Raw genomic sequence first — 23,690 nt, 5'->3', positions numbered from 1 at the left:
GTGCAGGGATGGAAAGGGATAACTACCTAATATGACAAGGACAAAAAGGGCGATAATGACTAACTACGAATTTATGAAGCAAAGCGAGAATATGTGGAAGTGGAAGAAGGTCAATCTTGGTCGGGGTTGATTGTTGACAGAGCCCAGGATCGAAGATCTTCTTTGGTGACTGTGGATTTGGTGATCCAGTCCATTGCCTATGAAATACATTTCCAACATCAATCAGTAAAATCTCCCTCCGTTTGGAAAAAGGTCGTTCACTCACCAGCAAGTCTTGCGGACTCTTTCTCTCTCCTGGATCTTTATACAAACAGCCTTCCACAAAGATCACCGCTTCCTGCGGGAAGGTCTTTCTCCGACTGACCAATCTCGGTGCTGGCTCATTAACGATATGTTGTAACAAGTCGAGGATCGACATCGTATGTCCTCCTCCCCCCAAACTGACACCTTGTGATCTGCGTCGTTCTCGCTTCGCACTACCGTCGGAATTGAGTTTCGGTCGTTGTGTCGAGAGTGGTAGAGTCGGATCGGGATCGTATTCTGATGCAGTGGGTGAAGGCGGTCCATCAGGTTCGGATTCAGGTGAATCGGAGAATGGGAATCGACCAAGTGCTAATTCGATAAGTGAGATACCGAGAGACCACACGTCCGATTTGATCGTATAAGGTGCACCTTGAATTCGTTCGGGCTAGGAAGTGAGAGTCGGGACACTGCTATCAGCGAACAGAGAGCGTACAATGTAGGAGTATGAGCATCACTCACACTCATATACGTGCTAGTACCAACAAAAGTGTTGGCGATCGAATTGATCAGTTCACCAGAAACACCGAAATCGCAAATCTTGATCTCTCCCGCGGTATTCGCGAGGATATTCGAGGGTTTTATATCTAGATATGCAAGACATTAGTCAGCAAAAGGCCAATCCAGGCGGTGTAGTTGAGTCGTCGGACATGGGACGGTATTGTATAGCTGTAGGCTGGCTACGAGAAGGCGCACGCGAACCCACCTCGATGTATGATCCTGTGCACATCATATAGATACATCAAGCCGTGGAGGACGGCCTCGGCGACTTTGCCCACAATATCAATCGAAATCGATCCGTTAGGTCGATAAATGTAATCGAGCGAGCTACCACCCAACACATCAGCATCAAGCCGTCTGCTAACTTCTCAAGGGAAGTGGTCAACTCGACTCACCCCGCATCCATATATTCCATGACGATACCGACATGCACGTCGACCGGGAAACAGCCATAATATCCAACGATATAAGGTGATGAACAATCATTCATGATCTGCAATTCTCGAAGGATCTGTTTTCGCACAGACGGTTTCGCGTCGACCAAGATGAGCTGTATCACAAATTAAATCAAGTCGACTGAATCAGCTTTCACTTTCTGAGAATGATCCAGAAGAAATTCCGAGCTGACTATCGTCGAGCGATTGACTGACCTTTCTTGCCATCACACAACCTCTCTTCTTGTTCCAGACTTTTGTCACTGTCCCACCGTTCCCAGCTCCTAGATCTTGCAACATATCTAGATCTTCATCTTTGACCAGATCTTCTCCACCGGGCCCACCACCTCCATCTTTGTCTTTATGTTTACTACTCTTTTTCTTCTTACTCGAGCTCTTTTCCTTCCCACTCGTTCCACTTTGGCTGGTAGCTGAAGCCGAAGCTGAAGCTGATGCGGTTGAACTATCACTATGATGTGCTGCGACTGGTGAATCTGGACTGGCAGTTGATGATGTCGATCGACTCGATAATTGTAATTTGGCAATATCCTCTCTTAATCTATCAGCTTCTGAGATGTAGACGTCTTCTTCTGGTGATTTGGACGAATTCGTACTACCGGGAAGACCAGGAGCAGCTCGTGTCGGTTTCAAGATTGATTTGGAGATGTCGAGTCCGGGCGGTTTCTTTCGACCAATGGACGATTTGGGCGTACCGAATGTCGAAGATAAGGAAGAGGTGCTAGCTGTGGTAGTAGTTGTGGAAGGGGCGGAAGGGATAGGTTTGGAAGATGAGGTGGTGGACTGGGAAGGGTTGAGTAAAGGGTTTGCGTTGTGCATCTTGGACGAGAGCGGGACAGGTGTGACCAAACCGTACAAAGACGGCGTTGTACAAGGCAATTTGTGTTGAGAGTTGGTCGGAGTGTATGATGAGCACAACACAAAGGTAGATGTGCAGGTCTCAAAGACGAACGAGTATAAGAGTATAGATGTGAAAGGTGTCGATAGCTGTGCCCGTCAATCAACCGTCGCTCGAGCTTCCAATCCCATTCACTGCGACCAAGTGACCGAGTGATAAAGGATCCGAGCGCAGAGACTCTCAACAGCGCGTAACGTCATCATCGCGCTGTAACACTAGACCTCGGCATTACGTAATTGATCACATCTCTCCTTTGTCCTAGTGCAGAGTAATGCTTTATGAAGGGGAGCATGGTAAGACTACATAGGGCGGTTGGTATGAACTCGTAGCGTATAATTTAGGGATCACTGGATGAGACACAATGGGTTCTCTGGCGGAGGAGAAGCTTTCTTAGATTCTGGCTTTTTGACGACAGATACCTAGGTGGCGGTGTGGCGTCAATCAAACGTCCATTACCAAAGTGTTGAAAAGGGTTTGACTCACAGGGAGTAAAAAGCCTCCTGGTACTTTAGTGCCTTTCTGCGAACATTGCAGTAATTGTCAGCATTGATCAGATATGGGGAGGAAGAGGATACGATGACTGACTGGGAAATGGATACCGAAATCTACAGTAGCTTGCATTGCGAAACTTGCACCTTTAGGTAGTAGTGTTCCGGCTGGCAGACTAGTTTGGTCATTTGCGTCAACATCGGAGTCGGAGTCGAGTGTGCATTAGGACAAATGACCATTGAATTCACTCACAATACACCTTCGGTCCTGAAGTGTAGTGTTTTACGATGAGCGGCAATAGGTCATCACCACGGAGAAGGGGGATTTCTCACAATGTATGCTATGTCAGCAAATTAGCTGCATATCCACCATCGTCAAGAAGATACCACTCACATATGCTCCGAATCGTCTCACCTACGCCCGTCACCCAAAACCTCTCATCAGTCCACAGAACACATTGACGTATTTTGACACACTCACGTATCCCGGAATCTCATCATCTTTAGGCTACTCGCACCAGTGTCTGTAGATCAGTATCTCTGCCTCGGATATTCATCGCCCAGAATACTCACATCAATGGGTGGAGGGGTGATCACAAAGGGGTTCAAAGGTCCCAGAACACCGTCGGCGCCTGCGCCACTGGATTTGGGAGCGTTCATCGCGGTTGTCAAGTCAAGAGACGAGCTTTTCGTCAGTACAGCGGGTTATGATCTCAATCAAGCGTGATATTCTACCTCGGTAGAATCGTGAGTATGATCATCGGTGAGTGCCCGAAACTGGATGAAGATTTGGTTGGCTGCGCATGATATTGAAATGGATAGGATCGGTGCCACAAAGGAAGGACAGGAGAAGGTGGGGAAAGGATCGTAATGTGGTTCAAGCCGGTCTGACTCATTTGTTGAAAGGTAAAGACAAGAACATGCATAATGGACAACAAAATCGAATGGATAAGAAAGGAAGGAAACCGCAAACATGCTAAGAACATATCAAACACTGTCAACAAGTCAGCCGGACAAGTCCTCCTTTCCGCACACAGGGGATGACTCACATGAACAACTGATACCGTGGAACCGACTCCGAGAACGGACTACCAACTGTCGGTGGACACTGCACTCCCAAGCTCGGGAAAGCCCATCTGCGAGGATGGTATCTGGCTCTTCGTCCAACCTGGTTCTTCGTCGGGAACATCGTTGATCCCGCATGTATGATGAACATGCCATCCATCTCTAGTGCCTGCCCCGGATTACACATGGTTAGCCCGCGTCTCATGTCTTGTCGCGGATCAGCCATGACATACAAAGACACTTACCGGGCGTCCTCCTCAGCATACAACCACTCTCTCCCTGACCACAATCACCCGTATACTCCGCATCCCATGCCCACCTGCCCTTCCCTCTGATACGCATATCTACAGGTTTCGCCGACAAGTTGTGCGATACAAATCGTACCTTCCTGCGAAGAGCATCCGGAGCTTCCGACTCTATACGTTCGCAATGATCGATGCAGAGCCAGGCGATGCTGGGTAAAGCAGTAGCTTGCGATGACGAGTTGGACGTCTGCGAACTGGTCGATACGGGTTCTGGCCTGGAAGCAATCGGTGTGACAGTAACGGTAGGCGGTTTGGGACGAGAAGGCGCAAATGGTGAAGATCTCGATGGCGGCGCGGTCGGTCGGAACGCCGTTCCTCGGGTAGAAGACGTTCTGGCTTGGGGAGTCGATGATGTGCGTTTCAAACCACCGGGTAAGCGACTGAGTACCAGACGTCTAAGCGGGCCGCTCGTGATTTCCAGGTTACCAGCAATCGACAGAGCAGTTAGGTTGGGAAGCAGATCGGTGCTAGGGTTACCCTTCCGCTCTAATGCTTCGAGAAAAGTGTTGTCTAGCGCACAGTAGGAGACGTTCAAAAATTTAAGTCCCGGCAGTTTCGAAAGCACCCCTAACAACTTGTGCTGATTGACGACACAGTGGCCTAGGTCAAGAGAGATAAGGGATGGTCTGGCTATGTCCCAACCTGGTGCGGCAAACCAATTTGATAGCCCGAAGGGGAATGCTCGCCAAAGATCGACGTGTTTCAGTGAGGGAACCGAAACGTTCTCGAAGCTGAGGAGAGCGGAAGTAGTCATACTGGAGTACGATTCGAGCTTGGCTAGAGTAATATCATGGTCGTTTGGTCGATGGAGTATCTGTTGTTGGTTGTCCAGGAGTATCGGGGTTGACGTGAGATCCTCGGAATGGAGGGTTGTAAGGAGTGGCATAGACTGAACCAAATCACTCCAGTCCAGAGGTAGCGCACAGTATATCTGGCATCGGACTAGTGAAAGGTGTTTGATGGAGCTGAGGTGAAAAGGTTGATCGGTCCATGGCGCCTTATCGAAATCGTTATCATCCGCTTCACCGCTGGTCGAAACAGCGGTCGCTTGAGTATCGACCGCATTTCGCTCCGTCACTTTCTGCCTAAATGAGCAACCTTCTAGCTCGAGATGACGCAAGGAAGTAGCCTCATAATCGAGAAGACCGCAGACAACATCTGGTACCATGACCGACGGTCCAGGAAGATCATGAGGGCCGGATAGACACTCAATTCTCAAATACTCGAGGTATCGAAATCTACCCTTCCACCTTTGTAGGACCGTCCGTAACGTTTGTGCATCCGAGCTGATTGACAATCGCCTGACCGTCTTCAGAACCGATCGTAAAGCTATTGCGACATCGTCCGTTTTCGTCGTATCGAAATCGGCCGTAATCGCAATTTCCATAATCTTCCCTTCTGTCCTCTCCGTGAAAACTCTGACCTTGTCCATCACCCTCTTCCTTCCCAGCACCAATCTGTTCCATAGACTCTTCTGGTTCACCAGGATTCCTCTCCATGATTTGCAGACGGATGACATCTTGCTGACAAAGCCTGGTTGATCTGCCATACCGTGTTCTGCGATGCAGAGGAGGACGTCGGGTGAGAGACGATGAATGTAGTTGATTCGTGCTTTTCGAGCAGCTTGGCGGATAGCTTCCTGTCGAGCCCGTTCGCCTTCATCTTTTGCAGCTTGCGCGCGGTCATGCTCGTGCTTATCAAATATGATCTTTGATCGAAGACTCTGGAGAATCGTATACTGTGCTTGATTTTGAGCTTGGGTGGGACCGAGATTGATAGCCTTCTGAACTGTGGTCAGGGCGCCGTCGTATCGTTTTGCTGTGTATAGGATGGCCGCTCGTCGATAGTAGCACTGTGTCGTCACAGAAGATTTAGCGCCAAACGCATTCTCTGCCTGTAGGGATGAAGAAGGTATATACCTTGTAATTCTGCGGCCAAGTTCTGATCATCTCATTGCTGACCTCAAGAGCGTGCCGTCGCCATGCAGGCATCTTGCACATCGCAGCAGCTTTGTAGTCCATAATAACAAAGTCCTTCCCAGTAAAGTTGAGCGCCTGTCCATGTAAGTACAATCAGCACCTTGCTCGTCTTCGACTAGTCTGCCGGTCCAAAATCACGAAGTTCAATTAACCGCTCTCGACTGACCTTGTCAAAGTTCTTCCAAGCCTGTTCATAGTCACCCTCCTTCCAATACTCCATCCCCATTTCCTTGTACTCCTTTGCCAGCGCTGACTTGCTCATCTTGCTGGTCAACACTGCTACGCAGCATACGAGTGCGATGGCGATGGCTGGTGATGTGAGAATGAGTTGGAACACAGAAATCAATGTTCCGGGTAATCAAATGGCCAACGGACAAACACCAGACGCGTCAGATCAATGTCGACGACCGTGGGAAACTGGCGAGATGAACGGTGACGTCTTGAGATGTTGGCCACTCATTGCTCACTCTCTTCGCGCTGACGAAGGTGTTGTAAATGTTGAATCCGATCAGAGGTTACTTTCATTGTCCTTAGTAACCCAACCATACTCAGCTACGTACTTCTCAGTCATAACACACCCAGAAACACACGACGAGTTACCGGATCTTTCAGACAAACGAGAGCTCCTAGGCCTCATCGTATAGTTACTTTTCCTCACCCACTTCCGCTCCGTTGGTTTTTTCCACCATGGTGAGCGGTCGTTCAGCTTCTTACTCCTTATCCCAATCATATAGGCATTACACTCGAGAATCACATCACTGATCTAGCTATGTAGCTGCTTCGAATCCGTTCTCCAGCGGGAACGGCCCGAATCACAGTCGAGCCCACCACATCTGGCGAGGACTTTGCCAGGCTGATGCTGGATACGATTCCGAAATCGGACTCTCAGCCTGACCCAAAGACTCTCAAGCTGAGCAATCAGCCTGGATCTAGTGGAGAAGCTGTACCTTTTGAGGCGCTCGTCGGTCGTACGGTGGGAGACATGGGCTTCAGGTAGGCGCACTCAAGCTTGAACCCTTCAATGTCAAGCTGACCCAGGCGGATATCGCATAGTCACGGCGATCTTCTTTTCCTATCGTACAAACCCGCTACAGCGGATCCGCAATCACACCCCACAACACAAGCTACGTCTTCGCAAGCTCACCCATCTCAGCCTGATCCATCACACCCTCATACGCATACCGATCCTCCTTTACCGAACACCATTCCTCTTACCGACCTTTCGAATGTCCAAGAACCAGAAGTGGACTTGTATTGGAAATCGCAGAACGGGAAGATCGAGAGGAAGAGAGATCCCACGTTCTGTAGACATGGAGAGAAGGGGATGTGTGATTACTGCATGCCGGTAGAGGTGAGCTATAAGTCGACCCCAAGCCTTCACACAGCTGACGAAGCTTTTGTTGTAGCCATACGACGCGAAGTATCAAGCCGAACACCAAATCAAACATCTTTCATTCCATGCACACCTTCGCAAGCTACTTTCATCCAGACCACCCACTTCTTCCTCAGCGACCGATCTGCCTCCTCTCGACCCTCTTTCATTATCAGTAATGAAACCTTGTCCTACCGGATCTCACGCTCCTTTCCCCGCTGGTATCTGTTCGACCTGTCAACCATCGGCCGTGACACTACAATCGCAAACGTTCCGAATGGTGGACCACGTCGAGTTTGCCTCGCCCACTATAATCGATGGTATTCTTAGCGCTTGGAGACGTACAGGTACTCAGCGAATTGCGTTCCTGATTGGAAAGTGGGAGAAATACGACAAAGTTCCGATGGGCGTCAAGACCGTGGTGGAGGCGGTTTGGGAACCGAAGCAGGAGGGAGAGCTGGATGGGTTGACGGTTGAAACGCCTTGGGAGGACGAAGAGAGGGTCAGTGAGATTGCAGCGTGGTGCGATAGGGGTTTGACAGTGGTCGGGATGATCTACACGGATTTGACTCCGTAAGTTGGCCAGAGTGGTTGCGTCTGTGGGGTGCGCTAATTATGGACTCCTAGTGTACCCGAAGATATCACGAAATCATTGTTCAAACGTCACGCACAGTCTTACACGGCTTCTTCGCTCGAAATGCTTCTCTCGGCAGCTTATCAAATATCCCACCCATTACCCACAAAGATGTCACCGACCGGACACTTTTCTTCAAGATTCGTCACTTGTTGTCTGACGGGAGATGAAGATGGAGGAATCGGAGTGTTGGCATGGCAAGCTTCAGAACATGCGGAGGCGATGGTCAAGGCGGGTATCGTCGAAGCGAGTGTGGATCCAGGTGTGGTCCGAGTGAGAAAGCCTGGACCGGGTGAATATGTCCCAGAGGTGTTCTATAGGTGTGTAAGCGTTTGTTGTAGAACCTAGACCAACGCTGATCAGATCGTGCAGCTACAAGAACGAGTATAATCTTCAGGTCAAGATGCCAGCGAAGCCGACTTTCCCCGTCGAGTATCTCTTCGTCAATGTAAGCTTCTTTCAGCATATGCCTTTATGTCTCGCTGATGACTCATTCGTCAGATCACACACGGTTTCCCTGTCGACCCTTCACCGCTCTTCCTCTCCAATTCCTTCCCAACCGAGAATCGACCTGGTCTGCATGATCAATCAATGGAAATTGTTATTTCTCAGCTGGGTGCGATCCTCGCAAAGTCTGATGGCGAGATCTCGGATACCGCTACGTGGCCTGGGAGGATCAAGAAGGAGGTGGAGAAGTGGCTGAGTGATTGGCATCTGGTCAGCTTCCTGTGTATGCAGGGGATGTTTAGTTTGGTGAGTGCTGCGAGTCCCCTTTGGTGCGAAGCATATCTGACGATGTATGTCAATTAGGCCGAGCAAAAGGTTCTGTGTAGAGCAGCCACCGCTCATGCTCATCCCAAAGACGTCAACGCCCTGGAAGAGTTGTTTGCAAGCGGAGGTTGGCAGACGCTTTTGACCATCGTCGAGTCGTCAACGTCAGGTGTGTTATCCTCATTGATTGATCGGACCAGACAGAAGTTGTGCTGACTTGCTGGCGATAGGACGACCTGCGAACGGTTTCTCCAACCCCCCTTCATCAGCTTTCGGAGCATTGGGTATTGACTCTCCAGCGACAGCAGGATCCTCGACCAACCTCACAGGTCTTGGAGGATCAACAGGAGAGACAGGTACAGGTCCCAGTGGTGGCGGCGGTGGAGGTGCATCGAACGAACCGAGAGAATGTCCTCACTGTACGTTCGTCAACGAGCCTGGAGCGAGAGATTGTGATATTTGTGGGTTACCCCTCGATGGGTAACGCGTAGGATACGAGCATCAACATTATGCATTGTGTGACATCGATAGAGAGCTGGATCGAGTGAGGAAGTTGTTGAATACGAAAAAAAGGTCTTGTTCAGTGCGCGTAGTGACTGGACGGTTTCACTGTTGGAACTCTCTAGTCCGCTACATGCTCTGGTGGCTCGCTCGTTTTTCAACATCCTTACTTTTTGTGCTAGTGTTGCCTTTCCAATGTGGTATCAGCGAGTCTCTAGCAAAACTGCCGTCACAGGCAGTTGCTGTCATCAAACTATTCACGAAACGAGGCATTGACCTCTCTCCCCCCCACGCAGGGTTCAGCCCGATCACCGATCATCATCCACACAAGAGATCGAAGCACACACACACAGTCAAAGCAGACACACACACACACACACACACAAAATGTCCGTGCGCGATCTGACCACCCTGATTTTGCTATTTATATCTACGGCCATAGAACCTAGAAAACGCCGCATCCCGTCTGATCTGCGCAGCTAAGCTGGGTATCGCTCGGTTAGTACCAAGGTGGGGGACCACTTGGGAATCCCGGGTGCTGTAGTTTTTGTCTTTTTTTGACATTACCTTTTTGGAGAGAATAGAAGGACGCTTTTTTACATGACATGCTGCAAGGAAGTGTCGGAGAAGGAAATGATCCGTTGTGATGTGTGTGTGTGATGCTTGTCACTTATATGAAACGAGGACCGTGTATGTGAGGATGAGGATTGAAGGAGATTTGTTTTCGGGTTAAAATTCGCCGAGTGGAGGATTCCGACGGAGGGATGAAGCATTGTTTTTCAAAATTCAATGAACGAGTTGGACTGGGTCGTTTTATCGCATCATTCTCCATCAAATATCTCGTCCACTATCGCTGAGCTCATCATATACCTAGGTCAAGCAAGACGATTGAAAGCCCGCGCAAGTCTCCTCTTGAAGTCATTTACGAAACATTTGACACAGACGACCCGTATCCGTCCACTCACGATGCCTCGTCAACCTACCTCGTCCGAATCATTCTCACCGCCTTTACCACCAAATCACCACTTGGTCCACTTACTCTCGCCGCAGGGTTCTAATAACTTTACATGTGTAGATGTGGTTGGGGAAGAACGATTGGTGGAAGTGTGTTCCAAGTTGAGACGCGTGAAGAGTCTGATTGTGATGCGAGGTGAGTGGTGCTCTCTTATCAGGTTGATATCTTGGACATGAATTCCACACTCTCTTTTGAGATATTACGCTGATAGTTGTATTTGCTTTTTCTGCAGGCGATTTCGCAATCGTTTCGCTATTCACATCTGATCCATCATACAAAGGCGGTCGATTAGTCGGCGAGATCGTACATATCTTGGATAAATCAGATATCAAAGAATGGAAAAAGAGTGGCTTATGGTGAGTTGCTGTTTTCTCTTCACTCTCCCCTCTTCACCATTCTCTACAGCCTCTTACGACCCTATCTCCTATCTCTTTCATCCTCTTATCATTGGGATTTGGCTTAACGGCTCTCGGGACTTGGTCATGAAAATCGAGCTGATCGGTGTTCGTTGAACTCCTTAGGCCAGAAGGGTTCGGCGAGAAACCAGTCGAGCAAACACAATCCTCGGACGAGGAGGAAGAGGAAGATGAGGACGAAGGAGAATACGATGACGAAGCGGAGGAATACGATGGAGCTCATGATCAGCCAAACCCCGCTCAACAATGATCGCCCACATCTGTTGTCTCGCATTGAGATCTCCACGACTGGATCAGACTACCGTCGACGAAACGCTTCAACACTGTATACCCCGCATGATTATACTTCATATCGATAACATACCTACAAAATTTATCATAGTCCATGCACTTGTACAACTCGTGACATACATAAAGGTCGTAATGTATCTTTTTGATCATCGTCCTTTACCACTCAAACATCACTCGCACGACGCTGTGTACCTTGGCGTTCAATGAGTACCAGGGTAGAAGCTCCCCTTTGAGCTTTTCCCATCCATACTGCTTCGCCCAACGATCAGGCCAAATTCTCCGTCTGGAACAACCCAAGCTTGAGTGACAACGTCCCAAATGGATACGTCGTAGCGTGATAAGTTGAAGTAGGCTGTCTTGGTCTCTCCTGGGTCAAGGTTGAGTCTGCGTGTGAAGATCGACATTAGTGACGGATGTCAATCGTACGGGCAACAAGGAGTCGGGAGCTGGTCGATGGAGGAATAAACCGAACTCATTACTCACCTCGCAAAGTCACGAAGCACTTTTGGTGGCTCTCCAGCGGCAGGTGGGTAAGCAAGATACAATTGCGGTATCTCACACCCGTTCACATCACCAACATTGGTCACGTCGACTGACACTGTCCAACGAGGCTTTTGCAGGCTACGAGAAAACTTGTAAGTCAGTGTCCGAAAGTAATATCGGCCACATGAGAACTCACGAGTCCACCAAGAATTGCCCAGCCCTGGCCCTACTAGCTGTGTTGTTACCAGATTGTCCGCCACTACCATTATTTCTAGCAGCAATGCCCTTGTGCGTTGATCTCTTCGACTTCCAACCATAACTATCGTCACCGTCTCCAATCTCCCATACATTCACCCCACCAAACTCGAACTGGGTATAACTCAATCCGAACCCGAACTCAAATCTCGGTGTAATGTTGTCACTTAGGAACCCTCTATAGTCAATATTCAAACCTTCGGTGTATTCCACGCTGGTGAATTCGGGCTCGGCACTATTGACGTAGATGATATCTGCTGAATAATCCAATCTCTGTTTCGCAATGGTAAATGGGAGTCGACCTGAAGGGTTGTACGAGCCATACAGAACGTCGACGAGAGCATTTCCCGATTCTTGACCTGGAACACCGGCCCATATCACCGCTGTGATATTGGGGTTGTCGATCCATGCCTCCATCAAGATCGGTCCAGTCGAATGTATGATGACGATAGTGTTGTTGTTGACCGCCGCGACAGCTTGGACGAGACCATCACCGTTGTGCCATGCAGTCAGGTTGTTTCGATCTCCCTCGTTACCGTCCACGGTGATGTATGCTTCTCCCGAATCAGCGTTAATGCCCACCATCGCTACCTCAGCTCCGGTCGCCCAAGTTGCTGCACCTTCCGTGTCGAAATCCTGGAACCACCAGTTGAGGATCGTCCTGTCGTGTCGAGCTTGCAACGAGATGGCTTCGAGTGGGTCAACGAGGTATGGGAACTCGGCAGTACCACTACCCCATCCCATGGCGAGAGTGCCATCGTCGCCGCCTCTATCGGGGAACCCATTGGGACCTACGGTCGATGGACCGAGATCCGACCCAATCAAGGCAATGCTTCTTGGTTTGTACAACGGCAGAGCACCATTCACGTTCTTGAGCAAGACGGTCGACGAGGCACCGATATGTTGAATCACCCTGTCATATATACAATGTCAGCTAGGTGCAGGTGTCTACAATCTGTACTCACTTGTAATGGTCATCCCTGACGTCTACGTGTGTATCGTTTGACCCTCCCTTTCTGAACGAGTCAAAGTTGACAGCTGGGTATCCCTGATCCTGACCCAACAAGAACCACGCTGCTGCAACTCTCTGAGCCATATCATCGAGCCTCGCCTCGCTCACACTCCCATTATTGACTGCTTGGGTCAAGTTTAATCCCCAATAACTCCTTAGATCGCCAAAAGCGATATCACCAGGCATCGTCATGTCTAATCCGTTGTTGGCTGAGACAACGCCCGAATGCTGAGCGCTCCAATCGGACATGACATAACCGCGGAATCCGAAATCGGTCTTGAGAATACCATTGAGTATCTCCGCATTCTGACATGCCCAAGAACCATTGACGAGGTTGTAAGAGCACATGACGGAGGCGACATCGGCCTGGACAGCTCGGAGGAAGGGATGAGTATAGATCTCTCGCATGGTACGGTCGTCGATGTCTGAAGAGGATGTGGATCGATTTCGTTCTTGCTCGTTTCCGACGTAGTGCTTGACACTGAAGAGTTTCAAACCGGTGTCAGCAAAGACTACAAGATACGGCGAAATTGTTCGACTCACCAAGCCTGTACTCCGGCATCTTGCATACCTCTAATCGTTAATTCCGTCGCCCAGCCACTAAGATACGGGTCGGCACCGAAACCTTCAAAGTTTCTACCTCCCGCTGCCACTCGGGCCATATTGGTCATCGGACCAAGGGCGACGTTGACCCCTTTGCCTCTGAACTCTTTACCCATGGCGTATCCTCGAGCGTACATGAGGTCTTTATCGAATCTGCCTTGGACATCAGTTGTCTCCGATATGAAACACACTGGCAAGACACTTACGTAGCAGCAACATTGACACCTGCTGGGAAGGCCGAATTGAAATCGGTAAGTCTGACGCCGAGCGGCGAATCTTGTAGACAAAGACCTGGGAAGTTCCTCGACGGCACTGCTCCGATATTACCTACACATCGACCGATCTGCCATCCCACACCGGTGGTAAGCTGGACTTTCTCCTCGATCGTCCAATCCGACAAGTATGCGGCAGCTTTGCTATGCGCCTTGTTCCATGCTGAAGAAGTACGGGCATACGAGACGTTGAGCGGTGCAGGGACCTCGGGGGTGATGTAGGTCTGAGAGGGAGGTGGAGTGGTGATATTTGTGATGGAAGTGGAGTTCGAAGAAGGCAGAGTTGTATTAGCCGAAGTTGTTGAACTGGCGCTGGTCGCTGAAGAGGTCGAGTTGGTCGTAATCGAAGTTGTGTTTGACGGTAATGCAGCGATCGAGGTCGAAGTGACATTGGCAGTGACCGTGGGAGAAGCGGTAGAATTCGCCGCGATAGTCGTATTGATCGGTAAAACAGAGGTATACGTATCGGTTGATGTCGAGTTGCCACCGCTTGCAGTCGACGTAGAATTGTCTTCGTTTGCGGACGAGCTGGTGTCGTTGACAGCATCATTTTGTCTGGGTGCAATAGCTTGTGTGATAGGTGAGAAGCCGGCGATGAGCCCTATCAGGACTGCAGCGACGCGGACCATGGTGCTGGTCGTGTACTAGATGTGACTTGCTGGTGTTTTATACAACGAAGGAATCTGTCTTATCTACCTGATGGGTAAGGATATGTGCTGGTCGTCAGCAAGCTTTCTAGATAACGAAGGGAAATGTGACATACACTGGGCTATATATTGTCCTGTTTTCTTCTCAACATGAGTCAAATCGGTCCCAAGTCGAAACTCCTTCAAGCGGACTCGCGGGGATTCTTGAAATCACACTAAAACGATCGGATCAGGTGACAGCGACGAGGCGAGCTAGCTCAATGTCCGGATAAATGCAGAAGGATCGACAAAGAAGACAGAGAGGAGAGAGAGAGCAATGTCCAGTACTGTTTAGCGTGTATAGATATCCAACTAGCCCAGGTCCTTGTCGGTGATGGGTGGCGTTTCTTACTGCGATAAAAGAAAAGAAGCAAGACGATGATGATGATGGTGATGGAGGGGATACCGGACCTTGATGGTGGAGGTGTGGTGGGTGGTGACAGAGGATTACGTTTGTCTAGTTTTTAGTGCAATTAACTTGACCATGTGCTTCCTCCCCGCTTCCACACTAAGTATAATACAGACTATCTCTCGTCATGCTTCAGTCTGCGGCAGTTGGACTCGCATGTGTCTAGCTTTGTCCTGTCGACTGCGCAACCTGATCATGCGGCTTGCTCGTGGATTATCCGGGGAATGCTTACTATAGCTGCATTCCTAACAACTTGGCATTGCTTCATCTGTTCGATGGATGTATCCGCTGTTATTACTCCGCATCACTATCTCGGGGAAGATCGCCGGGGCACCATCTGATTATGTAATCATATCACGAGGGGAGATAACCGACTTTGGCCATCAGAAGTTGGATGACATTGTTGTTATTGCCATTGATATCATCAGATACACTAACCCAGTGTGTATCAGAGTCACGATGTCGACGTCAAGAGCCAATACAGACTCACACATCTGTCAGAGATGTCATCAGGTGAGTGACCTTGCTCCAATTTCGACGCGTGAAGCTTCTCTGATGACCTCTCGTAGCCTCTCATCCTCGACCCATCAATAGCATCTCTCACCCCTGCTCAGTATTCCTCCATTGTCTCAGCCTTACCAGCACCATCATCGCCCTCTGATCTACCACCTTCCGCTAAACTTGCCTCACTACCTCCTTCTTCCCAAGCGGCTGCACGGATATGGGCAGAAGCGAACCATCTTCCGAGCCCCGGCGGCGCAAGCGGTGGTGGTGCCAGTGCCGGACCTAGCAATTATCGTAGCGTCGCCGAGAGCTTTATCCTCTTATCCGACTCCACTGTGATTCCACCTTCAAGCAATCATCAGAACTCACTAGGATCTGGATCTGGATCTGGGAATGCTCCGGCGTCAGCAACACCTATACCACCACACACCCAACACCTTGCAGCGCAACTGCACTCGATACTCTCTTCAAAGACCGATATCTCCCATCCATTATGTACGGAATGTACGACGCTTCTCACGAACGAGTTCCAGAAGAAAGCAGAAGAATTGGGCAGAGAACGAGACGCGTATATAGCATTTGAGCAGGGCATTCAACGGAATAGGGAGAAGATACGGAGTAGACGGTCTTCAGTGACGAACCGAGGTGATAAACGGGATGGATTGGGGGAGGATGACATAGAGGGGACAGACGCAGAATGGGAAGAGTTGATGAAGAAGAGAAAAGAGCTGGAAGAGGAAGAGGAGAAGCTGAAATGGGTTTTAGAGGAGAGAGAGAGAGAGCTGGATGAGGTGAAGAAGGAGGAAGAGAGAGTGAAAGCGGAAGAAGAGGAAGTGGAACGAGAAGAGAATGAGTGAGTGCAATCAATTCCTTTTGACATAGTCATTGGCGCAAGCTGGCATTTGTTAACAAGAATAATCTTGTAGATATCTCTTGAGTCACTCGTCGCTCTCCACCCACCTCGCTCATCTAAAATCATCTCTATCCACCGCCCAGACCCATCTCCTTCTCTCCCGCTCGCTTTTGTCCCACCTTGAATCCACCAACGTATATAACGACGCTTTCCAGATCGGTAACGTACCTCTCGTTCCAAACTCAGGAGGTATATCAGTCGGTACCATCAACGGCCTCCGATTGGGTGGTAGACCGGTCGTAGAATGGGAAGAGATCAATGCGGCATGGGGTCTGGTAGCGCTTTGTTTGGATAGAGTGGCGGATAAAGTGGGATGTGTTTTCGAAACGTGAGTTTACGACCGAGCGAGCGAGTGAAGCGAGCCGGGCGTATATCATCACTCAGTTTATCAAGCATTCTGGGCAAAGCGTTTGGAGAAATGTGCATGATGAAATGCTGACTCCAATTCAACTCTCAACGCAGATACAAGATCGTACCCCTCGGTTCATTCTCACGAATTGAAGAACTACCACCTTCAAAAGGATCGTATGAGCTCTACGCGTCATCCGATCTTTCACCTGCTAGATTACTCCAGAATAGACGGTTCAACCATGCCATGGTGGCTGTACTGGATTGCTTGCGACAGCTGATAGAATTCGGGAAGAGAGAGGGCAAAGGTTGGGCAAAGGGGAATATCGAGTGAGTGGGAGCGTTTTCACTCCCTTTGCCCTTCCATGTGCTGCTTGAACGATTCTCATTCCGTTTGGTCCTGGACTGATGTCATGTGGTCTCGTAGGATACATAAAGACAAAATATCAAATCATTCTATCCGATTACCAGGGATCTCATCCATGCCCCTCACTCTCCCTAGTATGTCAATAATGGGTCTAGGCGCATCTACCACCACATCGTCCTCAACGAATGCAACAGGGTCCGGAGGGAGGGATAAAAATGGGACTTCGTCGGGAGATACGACTGCTGAAGAAGGGTGGACATGTGCTTGTAAGGCGGTATTGCAAGTGTTGAAAAGGGTTCTTTCGGGTAGGGAGTGAGGTGATCTAGGGGGGTGTGGAGCGATGGCGAAACAGGGGAGGAGATGTGATAAAGCAGTCAAATAGGCATCATTAGATTCAAGAGCATTGTTGTGCATACACACATAGATATATTGCCGCCACAGCAAGGAGATGTCATCACACCAGATATGGCGTATAGATACAAACAACCTGATGATCATGCTGCACCCCCCAGCACTCTACCGCGCCCTCTTGTCCCGTGGCATCAATCCATTCTCCTAGCATCTATACGTCGTCTACACTTGCTGTCCGCTTGCCAGAGCCAACTCTCCAACCTTCCCCCTCCACTGTCCCAACTTCATCTCACACTGCCTCAGATACTCCAAAAGCGTTGGTAGATTCTCCGGCGTAAGAGCTACGATCAGATCGTCCTTCTTCACCTCTTCTTGATGGCGGACGGGACTACGATCATGACTAGCTAAATCTGTTGTAGATGTGGAGCTCGTTGTCGTGGTCGCTGAATTTTGCCTCGATTTGTATGCTCCTTGTCCTTCCACCAAGCCACTGGTAGTCGCATGTAACGTATGATCTTCCTCTCCACCTTCACCTTCAGACCATATCGGACTGATCGGAGTCGTGGTCGAAATCGAGGTCATTGCCTCCACGTCCCGTTCTGGCCAACCTAATCCAAGACCTAGACCTGAAACTCGGCTCTTCCTCCCTGGACGAAGTGTCATCTCACCACCATTATTATCTGCTGTAAGGGTCCGACTCGAATCGGATTTCGGAATCCCAAATCCAGCCAAATGGCTCGACGACGTTGATAAAGGGAATTGTGACGAAGCTGTGGCTTTTGATGAAAGTGTGGCGTTGGAGACGGAATGTGGGAGTGGGATCGGGTCACTAACGCTAACTCTACTAGAGCCAGCGCTGGCATTCGAGGTGATGGGTTTACCAAGTCCGAATCCAGAGGGTGAAAAAGGTAATCTCGGCGTTGAGATCTTCTTCTTCACGATCGAATTCGAACTCGAACTTGGACTAGGAGAGTTACCGTTGTTCGTGACGAGCTCTGACCAGTTTCCTGAAGATGTACGGAATATATTCCGTATACTTGGTCTTCTGGAACTAGACGTATCTTGTTTGAGTCGAGCTGACGTACTGTCGAGTATGGGAGATTGGTGTCTACTCATACTTCGACTATGAGTACCACTTGGAGTTGGTGAAGTGGGCGATTTGATCTGCTGATTTGCGACAAAGGAGATTTGGGATTGACTAGAAGTCGTGCGCGAAGTTGTAGTGGAACTTGGTAAACCGGGAATCTGTACCGGTCCCAGAGCCGAAAAGGAAGAACGTGGATTTGTCGATGAGGGGTAAAACATCTCATCGGAGTATCCTCTCTCCATTCTACTTGCAAAAGAATGACTAGGTTCGATCGGAGAAGCGGGTGGCGAAGTCGAGGTTCCGTTCTTGGATTTGGATCTCATCTTCCTCATAGGCGTGAATCCACCACCACTGGTTGGTGAAAGCGGACCTCCGCCAGATCTATCTTTCGACTTGAGGGATCGTAAAAATTCTTTTAACCCGGCTAAACCGGCTTTACTTGCTCGACGCTGTTTCAGAGTCTTGGCAGGAATGGTAGACTCAGGTTGGGCTTGAAGACTCGCAGTGGTCGGACTAGGCAAAGACGGCGAAGGAACGATATGGGCCGAATCACTAGGTGACGGAAAGGATATTGGACTTCCCTCTCCGGGCGTCTGTGTACGAGCAACAATGACGGATCGTGACGAGCTTCTCGTCATCGTTAGGTTTGGGTCTTGCGAGGCGTAAAGCTGATTACTGGCTGTGGTTGATGCTGAAAGTGTACTAGCGGTACGTAGACCCATACTCGGTCGTCCTGCACTGCTACCGCTCGTGTTCCTATCGATCGGCGTCCGAAGCATAGTCCTCAGAACTTCCAGCTGTCGTTTGGACAGATCCTGTCGACCCGTCGAAGCTCGCCAATGATCAGGTGGAGGCGACGCTTTTGGAGGTCCCGACATCCCAAGTCCCGTCTCTTCAGGATCAGGTAGACTCGATTTCCTCGATCCGGCAGTTAAGTGCGCAGGGTGAGGTGTGACTCGTCTACTCGGTCCGCCAGGTGCAGACGAAGCTTTCAGCATCGCTTCGCTGGCGGCTCTGGCCTCATCGCTAGCCAATGTGACTCTTCTGGATCGAGGTGGATCCGAGAGGGAAGCTTGAGTCGAAGGATCCTTTCCCGTTGAACCTACTTCGATGAGAACCGTTGCCATTTCCCACCATTGCGAGAATTCCTGCTCGAGATTTTCGAAAAGAGCTATGTCGGAGGATGATCCGGACGTGTAGGCTTTCTCGCGTAGTTCTGCATGTGTCGATAGCAGGGATTTGAGAGCTATTATCCCATATCTTTGATCAGCAACGAACATGGAAATGTGATCGTGTATCGGCCGATTCAGATAAGGCCTGTGATTTCTCACTTACATTCTATCCCGCCAGCAAACATTTTGACCGCTCCGATCTTCTCCTTCAAACCCTTCTGCTTCTCCATCACCTCCCGCGGAATCACAAAGTCGTTCCAGCTCTGTCGTCTCCGATGTTTTTCCTTCTTCGCTGCGGTTGCGACTGCCATATCACTCGCATTCACCTCTGCATTGCCAGCTATGGGAACAGCCGCGATGGTAGCTAGGTCATCACGACTCGGAGTTGGCCCTGATTTGAAAGCTGAACTTGGGGCCGAGACTGATCCAGCTCGAATAGCATTTCTCATCAAATCGTCGGTCCCTTCCGATGTATCCCTTGACAGCTTAGATGGCGATCCCATCACCGTTTCCAGAGGTTTGTTGGCAGCTGGATCTTTCGGGGTATTGATATTGGACGAACTGGCATTACCGAATTTCCATCCACCCGATAGCTTTCGTCCATGTTTCTTCGACAAAGATCCCAGTCGCCTCAGCGTATTGGACGTAGTCGACGCAAAAGTCGATGATTGGGGCGAAGTGAGACCAGCATTCAAAGGTGGTGGTCGTTGATTCGGCAGCCCGGGGATTTGAGCTGAGCCACCGTTGAAGCCCTTCCATCTGTCACCCTCCCATCCGTTTCCGCTCGGCATTCTCGGTGCGGGCAGAGCAGAGACTGGCCGGACCTTCTTCCGTTTCTTCGGGGTCTCGTCCACTGCTTCATTCTCTGTGTCACTCGGATCGAAAGCACGCGGTCCGGGGAACGACGAAGAATGTGGTAGTGGTGGGATTGAACCGTCGCCTGGAAACGCAGTACTGGGCATGCGGGAGACTTGGGCATGGTAGGGCGATCCGGGAGATGGGGAAGGGAGATGGAAGCCTCTCGAGAACGATGATGATGATGGTAAATCAGGGGTCCTTCCTCCCCCGTTCCTCGAAGTTGTCGCTGAGATAGGTATCGGAACTGGAGATCCAAAAGTGTTGATACTCGATGTACTGGCACGGTGTGTGCTTGATCCTGACGCATAGGGATATGACGAGGGAGGAGGTGTATCTTTTGATTTGTCAGATCGCCGAGATAAGCTGCTTGACGAACGTCGAAGGAGTGCGGAGAAAGCAGACACGGGTCCGGAAGATCGTGTGGACGAAGTAACAGAGACCGTAGAGGTGGAGCTGGGGGAGCGCAGATTGGGAGGTAGAGGTGGTAAGGGAGGTTGTGGCGAGGAGGACTCCATCAGTGCCTTGCCTCCCACGGATGAGCTGCGGCGTCGACGATGTTGCGTAGGTGTGGTCTCGACCACTACCGTAGATCAAGGTGTCAGCTATTCGGCCCCGCTATCCGAGTATGCGATGACAATCCAGCTCACCTTCTCGACTACTGGTCGGAGCTCCAGAAAATCTCTTCCAGAATCCCGGTCTTTTCTGCTTTTCCTCTTCTGCCTCCTGCATATCATTTCTCGAAGGTGAAAAGGGGATATTCAAAACCCTGATATCCTGCCTACTTCCCGACCTGGTCTTGGATTTGGATCGACTTCTTGACCTTCCCAGAGCATGAATTTGTCCAGGTAAGGGAGGAGGAGGCATTTGTTCACCAGATGTGCTCCTTGGTATTTGGGGCACAGACACGGGCACGCCAGGTGGTGGGTGTGGTAGGTTTGGTGAACTTCGATTAGTCAGAGCTATTGAAGATAGCGAAGCGTTGGACTCGCTGCGATTCTGCTGGAATGTAGCGGAGGTCGATCGGTTGGGTGCAATAGGAATGAAAGATGTTGAAGGATGTCGTTTGATGAGCTTGTTTCTCGTCACTGTTCCAGTCGAAGTTGACCCAGATCTGGATCGGAGCAACGTCTGCTTTTGTTGTTCGTTTATAGTGGGGCTCAGAAGAGCCGAAGACGAATTTGAGCGAGGGGATAACATAGATTGTTGAGCTGTAAGAGATGTAGATGTACGAGATGTGGGAAGAGGTGATGGTGATGGAAGACTTGAGGAGTGGGAAGGCGATAGTCTTGGTGGTGGTTGAGTGTAGGCGTTGGACGGTATGCTGAGAGGGGCAGGTTTGGAACTTTGTCGTTGGCGAGATGGTCCCGCTACAGCTGTAGGGGCAAGTGCAGAGGAAGTTATGGGTACTGAGATGAATTTTGCGGATGGTCGAGGGGGCGAATCGTCCCAATTCTCTTCTTCCTCCTCTTCATCCCAATCCTCCACATCGCGAGCTTTCCCTCCACTGGACTTTGTGTTTGTGTCTACATTTTCCTTCTGTGACTCCTTAGCAGATGAGGTGGTGCTTGGCGTCTTCTTCTTGTTCGAAGCGGTCGGTAGGGAGAATTCGAAATCTTCATCCCAATTCTCAGCTTGGGGTTTTATAGGTTTACGCCTCGCTGGCGAGGATGAGGAAACGGTGTTGCTCATGTCGTCCAGCATGGGGTGGTGGTGGTGATGGTGGTGGTGGTGATGTATCGGTGGGGTTCAGCATGGAGTGTAGCGAAAGGATGGTCTGTCAATGCAACGATGTTTCAAGAGTGGGGTGGTCCAAACCGACTACTCATGCGCTACCGGACTGTCGGCCAAGTTGCAGGGAAGGCTGAAACGATCGAAGGTGACTCTGCATGGATGTGTTGCGCTGGACACTAAGGTTCCATCAGATCGGTAGAGGTACGCTGTAATACCCACACTCACAAGCGAGCAGCTACGATCTGTCCAAGACCTCGTCGTTTGTATGTATGTATAGTCAAGCGAATCCAATCAAGAAGCCGAATCAACTCAGTTGCTCGTCAACAATGAAATCAACGTCGCGACCACCGACGCGAGGGATGTCCGACGCTCAGTGATTTCGCGGAGATCGCCCCAAACTCCGTTCATTCCGTTTCAGCTCGATCTGCCGAACCGCTCGAAAAGTCTGTTGAGCTATTCTTCATACGACATTCGCCATCCATCACCAGTCCGAGCAATCGCTTTCAACTACTTGCCTTAATCCCAAAGACATTGCAACTGAAGTCGATACACTCACGAATCCCGCACAATGTCAGCATTACCTCTACCAACGGCGATGCCGTTACTCCCTCCTGTGTACTTGCCCGGTCAAGAACCATTACCACCTGGAACGACCGATTGGGAAAAAGCAGAGATGCAAACAGCTCTGAAGTATCAGAGATATATGGGTATGGCGGCGGAGAGTTGTCCCTTCAAAGTGGGACTCGCCGGTGTGGGAGGTGAGCACGAATACCCTCTTTCCTCCTATTCACTTCCCCTTCTCACGCTTCATTCCCTATCCTTGAGATTGTCAGTCCCTTTGATAAAGGTGGGCAGTTACTGATATTGCGTCTCTGGGATACAGGTTTCGCACTAGGTGGTTTCTTCTCCCTCATGTCAGCTACATTCGCCTATGAAGACCCCTTATCTCGAGCTTCTACACAAATGTCAACTCGAGCACAAACCATGTTCGTCTTCAAAGAGATGGGAAGAGGGATGTGGTCAAGTGGTAAAGGATTCGCAAAAGTCGGAGCGATATATTCAGGCGTCGAATGTTGTATTGAAGGGGTGAGTGAGAGGGTGGTGTTTCACTTGAGTCGGGTTTTGTGATTTGGACAAGAGAAGGAGTGTCCCTTGTCTCCAGGATGACCAGTCAACGGTCGGAGAGTGATCCGCGTGGAACGGCGAACTCAAGAAGGAGAGGGCGTCATCTCGACTCGTATCCCAATCATGACTATAGCTAACACATACTCTACCGTACCTAGTACCGAGCCAAGAACGACATCTACAACGGTGTCGCAGGCGGTTTCGTGACCGGTGGTATCCTCGCTCGTAATGCTGGACCTTTGGCAATGTTAGGAGGTGGTGCGGCCTTCGCAGTCTTCTCAGGAGCTATAGATATGTATATGAGGAGTGCGCCATCAGAGTGAGTAGTGCTTGTAGTCGAGAGGGGCAACGAGCAGCTTCTGTGGTCCGGATGACGATTTTCTGTGCTGATGAGCTTTGCTTCATAGGGAGATTTGATCGGCCTCAAAAGACTCAGCTACCATGCTGTTGACCGTTGAAAGTCGTGGTTGGTCCGGTAATCAGGAAGGTGATTCGTTCAACGAATCGGCAATCTACATAGACCCAA

General features: G+C 50.0%; 9 protein-coding genes and 1 non-coding gene across 10 annotated transcripts; 5 read left to right on the top strand and 5 right to left on the bottom strand.

The window, feature by feature from the left end:
- Positions 1 to 110: 110 nt before the first annotated feature.
- CI109_102281 (uncharacterized protein) lies at positions 111 to 2,072 on the bottom strand (the record flags this gene model as incomplete). Its single annotated transcript, XM_032004726.1, has 6 exons — positions 111 to 197; positions 266 to 688; positions 763 to 887; positions 1,007 to 1,128; positions 1,197 to 1,351; positions 1,452 to 2,072. 6 exons carry the CDS (start codon positions 2,070 to 2,072, stop codon positions 111 to 113), a joined length of 1,533 nt encoding a protein of 510 aa, XP_031860841.1.
- Positions 2,073 to 2,495: 423 nt separating this feature from the next.
- CI109_102280 (uncharacterized protein) lies at positions 2,496 to 3,299 on the bottom strand (the record flags this gene model as incomplete). Its single annotated transcript, XM_032004727.1, has 8 exons — positions 2,496 to 2,570; positions 2,635 to 2,670; positions 2,737 to 2,815; positions 2,893 to 2,907; positions 2,973 to 2,980; positions 3,034 to 3,054; positions 3,121 to 3,147; positions 3,213 to 3,299. The coding sequence occupies 8 exons, from the start codon at positions 3,297 to 3,299 to the stop codon at positions 2,496 to 2,498; spliced, it is 348 nt and encodes a 115-aa protein (XP_031860842.1).
- A 428-nt stretch (positions 3,300 to 3,727) lies between these two features.
- CI109_102279 (uncharacterized protein) lies at positions 3,728 to 6,250 on the bottom strand (the record flags this gene model as incomplete). The annotated part of the gene is made up of 4 exons (XM_065967124.1): positions 3,728 to 3,873; positions 3,950 to 5,861; positions 5,929 to 6,063; positions 6,155 to 6,250. The coding sequence occupies 4 exons, from the start codon at positions 6,248 to 6,250 to the stop codon at positions 3,728 to 3,730; spliced, it is 2,289 nt and encodes a 762-aa protein (XP_065823196.1).
- Positions 6,251 to 6,675: 425 nt separating this feature from the next.
- On the top strand, positions 6,676 to 9,249 carry CI109_102278 (nuclear protein localization protein 4; the record flags this gene model as incomplete). Its single annotated transcript, XM_032004729.1, has 9 exons — positions 6,676 to 6,678; positions 6,764 to 6,981; positions 7,042 to 7,339; positions 7,395 to 7,933; positions 7,988 to 8,314; positions 8,367 to 8,442; positions 8,496 to 8,747; positions 8,805 to 8,934; positions 8,996 to 9,249. 9 exons carry the CDS (start codon positions 6,676 to 6,678, stop codon positions 9,247 to 9,249), a joined length of 2,097 nt encoding a protein of 698 aa, XP_031860844.1.
- Positions 9,250 to 9,697: 448 nt separating this feature from the next.
- Positions 9,698 to 9,812, top strand: CI109_102277. The gene has a single exon (XR_004236747.1). It is a non-coding gene; the product is annotated as a 5S ribosomal RNA (ribosomal RNA).
- Positions 9,813 to 10,232: 420 nt separating this feature from the next.
- CI109_102276 (uncharacterized protein) lies at positions 10,233 to 10,947 on the top strand (the record flags this gene model as incomplete). The annotated part of the gene is made up of 3 exons (XM_032004730.1): positions 10,233 to 10,416; positions 10,514 to 10,637; positions 10,803 to 10,947. The coding sequence occupies 3 exons, from the start codon at positions 10,233 to 10,235 to the stop codon at positions 10,945 to 10,947; spliced, it is 453 nt and encodes a 150-aa protein (XP_031860845.1).
- A 241-nt stretch (positions 10,948 to 11,188) lies between these two features.
- CI109_102275 (uncharacterized protein) lies at positions 11,189 to 14,242 on the bottom strand (the record flags this gene model as incomplete). The annotated part of the gene is made up of 6 exons (XM_032004731.1): positions 11,189 to 11,372; positions 11,472 to 11,609; positions 11,668 to 12,639; positions 12,692 to 13,219; positions 13,282 to 13,494; positions 13,548 to 14,242. 6 exons carry the CDS (start codon positions 14,240 to 14,242, stop codon positions 11,189 to 11,191), a joined length of 2,730 nt encoding a protein of 909 aa, XP_031860846.1.
- A 925-nt stretch (positions 14,243 to 15,167) lies between these two features.
- Positions 15,168 to 17,156, top strand: CI109_102274 (uncharacterized protein; the record flags this gene model as incomplete). Its single annotated transcript, XM_032004732.1, has 5 exons — positions 15,168 to 15,221; positions 15,278 to 16,065; positions 16,139 to 16,453; positions 16,588 to 16,803; positions 16,901 to 17,156. 5 exons carry the CDS (start codon positions 15,168 to 15,170, stop codon positions 17,154 to 17,156), a joined length of 1,629 nt encoding a protein of 542 aa, XP_031860847.1.
- Positions 17,157 to 17,413: 257 nt separating this feature from the next.
- Positions 17,414 to 22,009, bottom strand: CI109_102273 (uncharacterized protein; the record flags this gene model as incomplete). The annotated part of the gene is made up of 3 exons (XM_032004733.2): positions 17,414 to 19,524; positions 19,614 to 20,888; positions 20,956 to 22,009. 3 exons carry the CDS (start codon positions 22,007 to 22,009, stop codon positions 17,414 to 17,416), a joined length of 4,440 nt encoding a protein of 1,479 aa, XP_031860848.2.
- Positions 22,010 to 22,607: 598 nt separating this feature from the next.
- On the top strand, positions 22,608 to 23,487 carry CI109_102272 (mitochondrial import inner membrane translocase subunit TIM22; the record flags this gene model as incomplete). The annotated part of the gene is made up of 3 exons (XM_032004734.2): positions 22,608 to 22,797; positions 22,923 to 23,125; positions 23,323 to 23,487. The coding sequence occupies 3 exons, from the start codon at positions 22,608 to 22,610 to the stop codon at positions 23,485 to 23,487; spliced, it is 558 nt and encodes a 185-aa protein (XP_031860849.2).
- Between the last annotated feature and the right edge of the window lie 203 nt (positions 23,488 to 23,690).

Source organism: Kwoniella shandongensis, chromosome 4 (genome assembly GCF_008629635.2).
Source record: "Kwoniella shandongensis chromosome 4, complete sequence".
Classification (NCBI taxonomy): domain Eukaryota; kingdom Fungi; phylum Basidiomycota; class Tremellomycetes; order Tremellales; family Cryptococcaceae; genus Kwoniella; species Kwoniella shandongensis.
The sequence above is the reverse complement of the archived record's forward strand: the minus strand, read 5'-3'. Positions and strand labels throughout refer to the sequence as shown.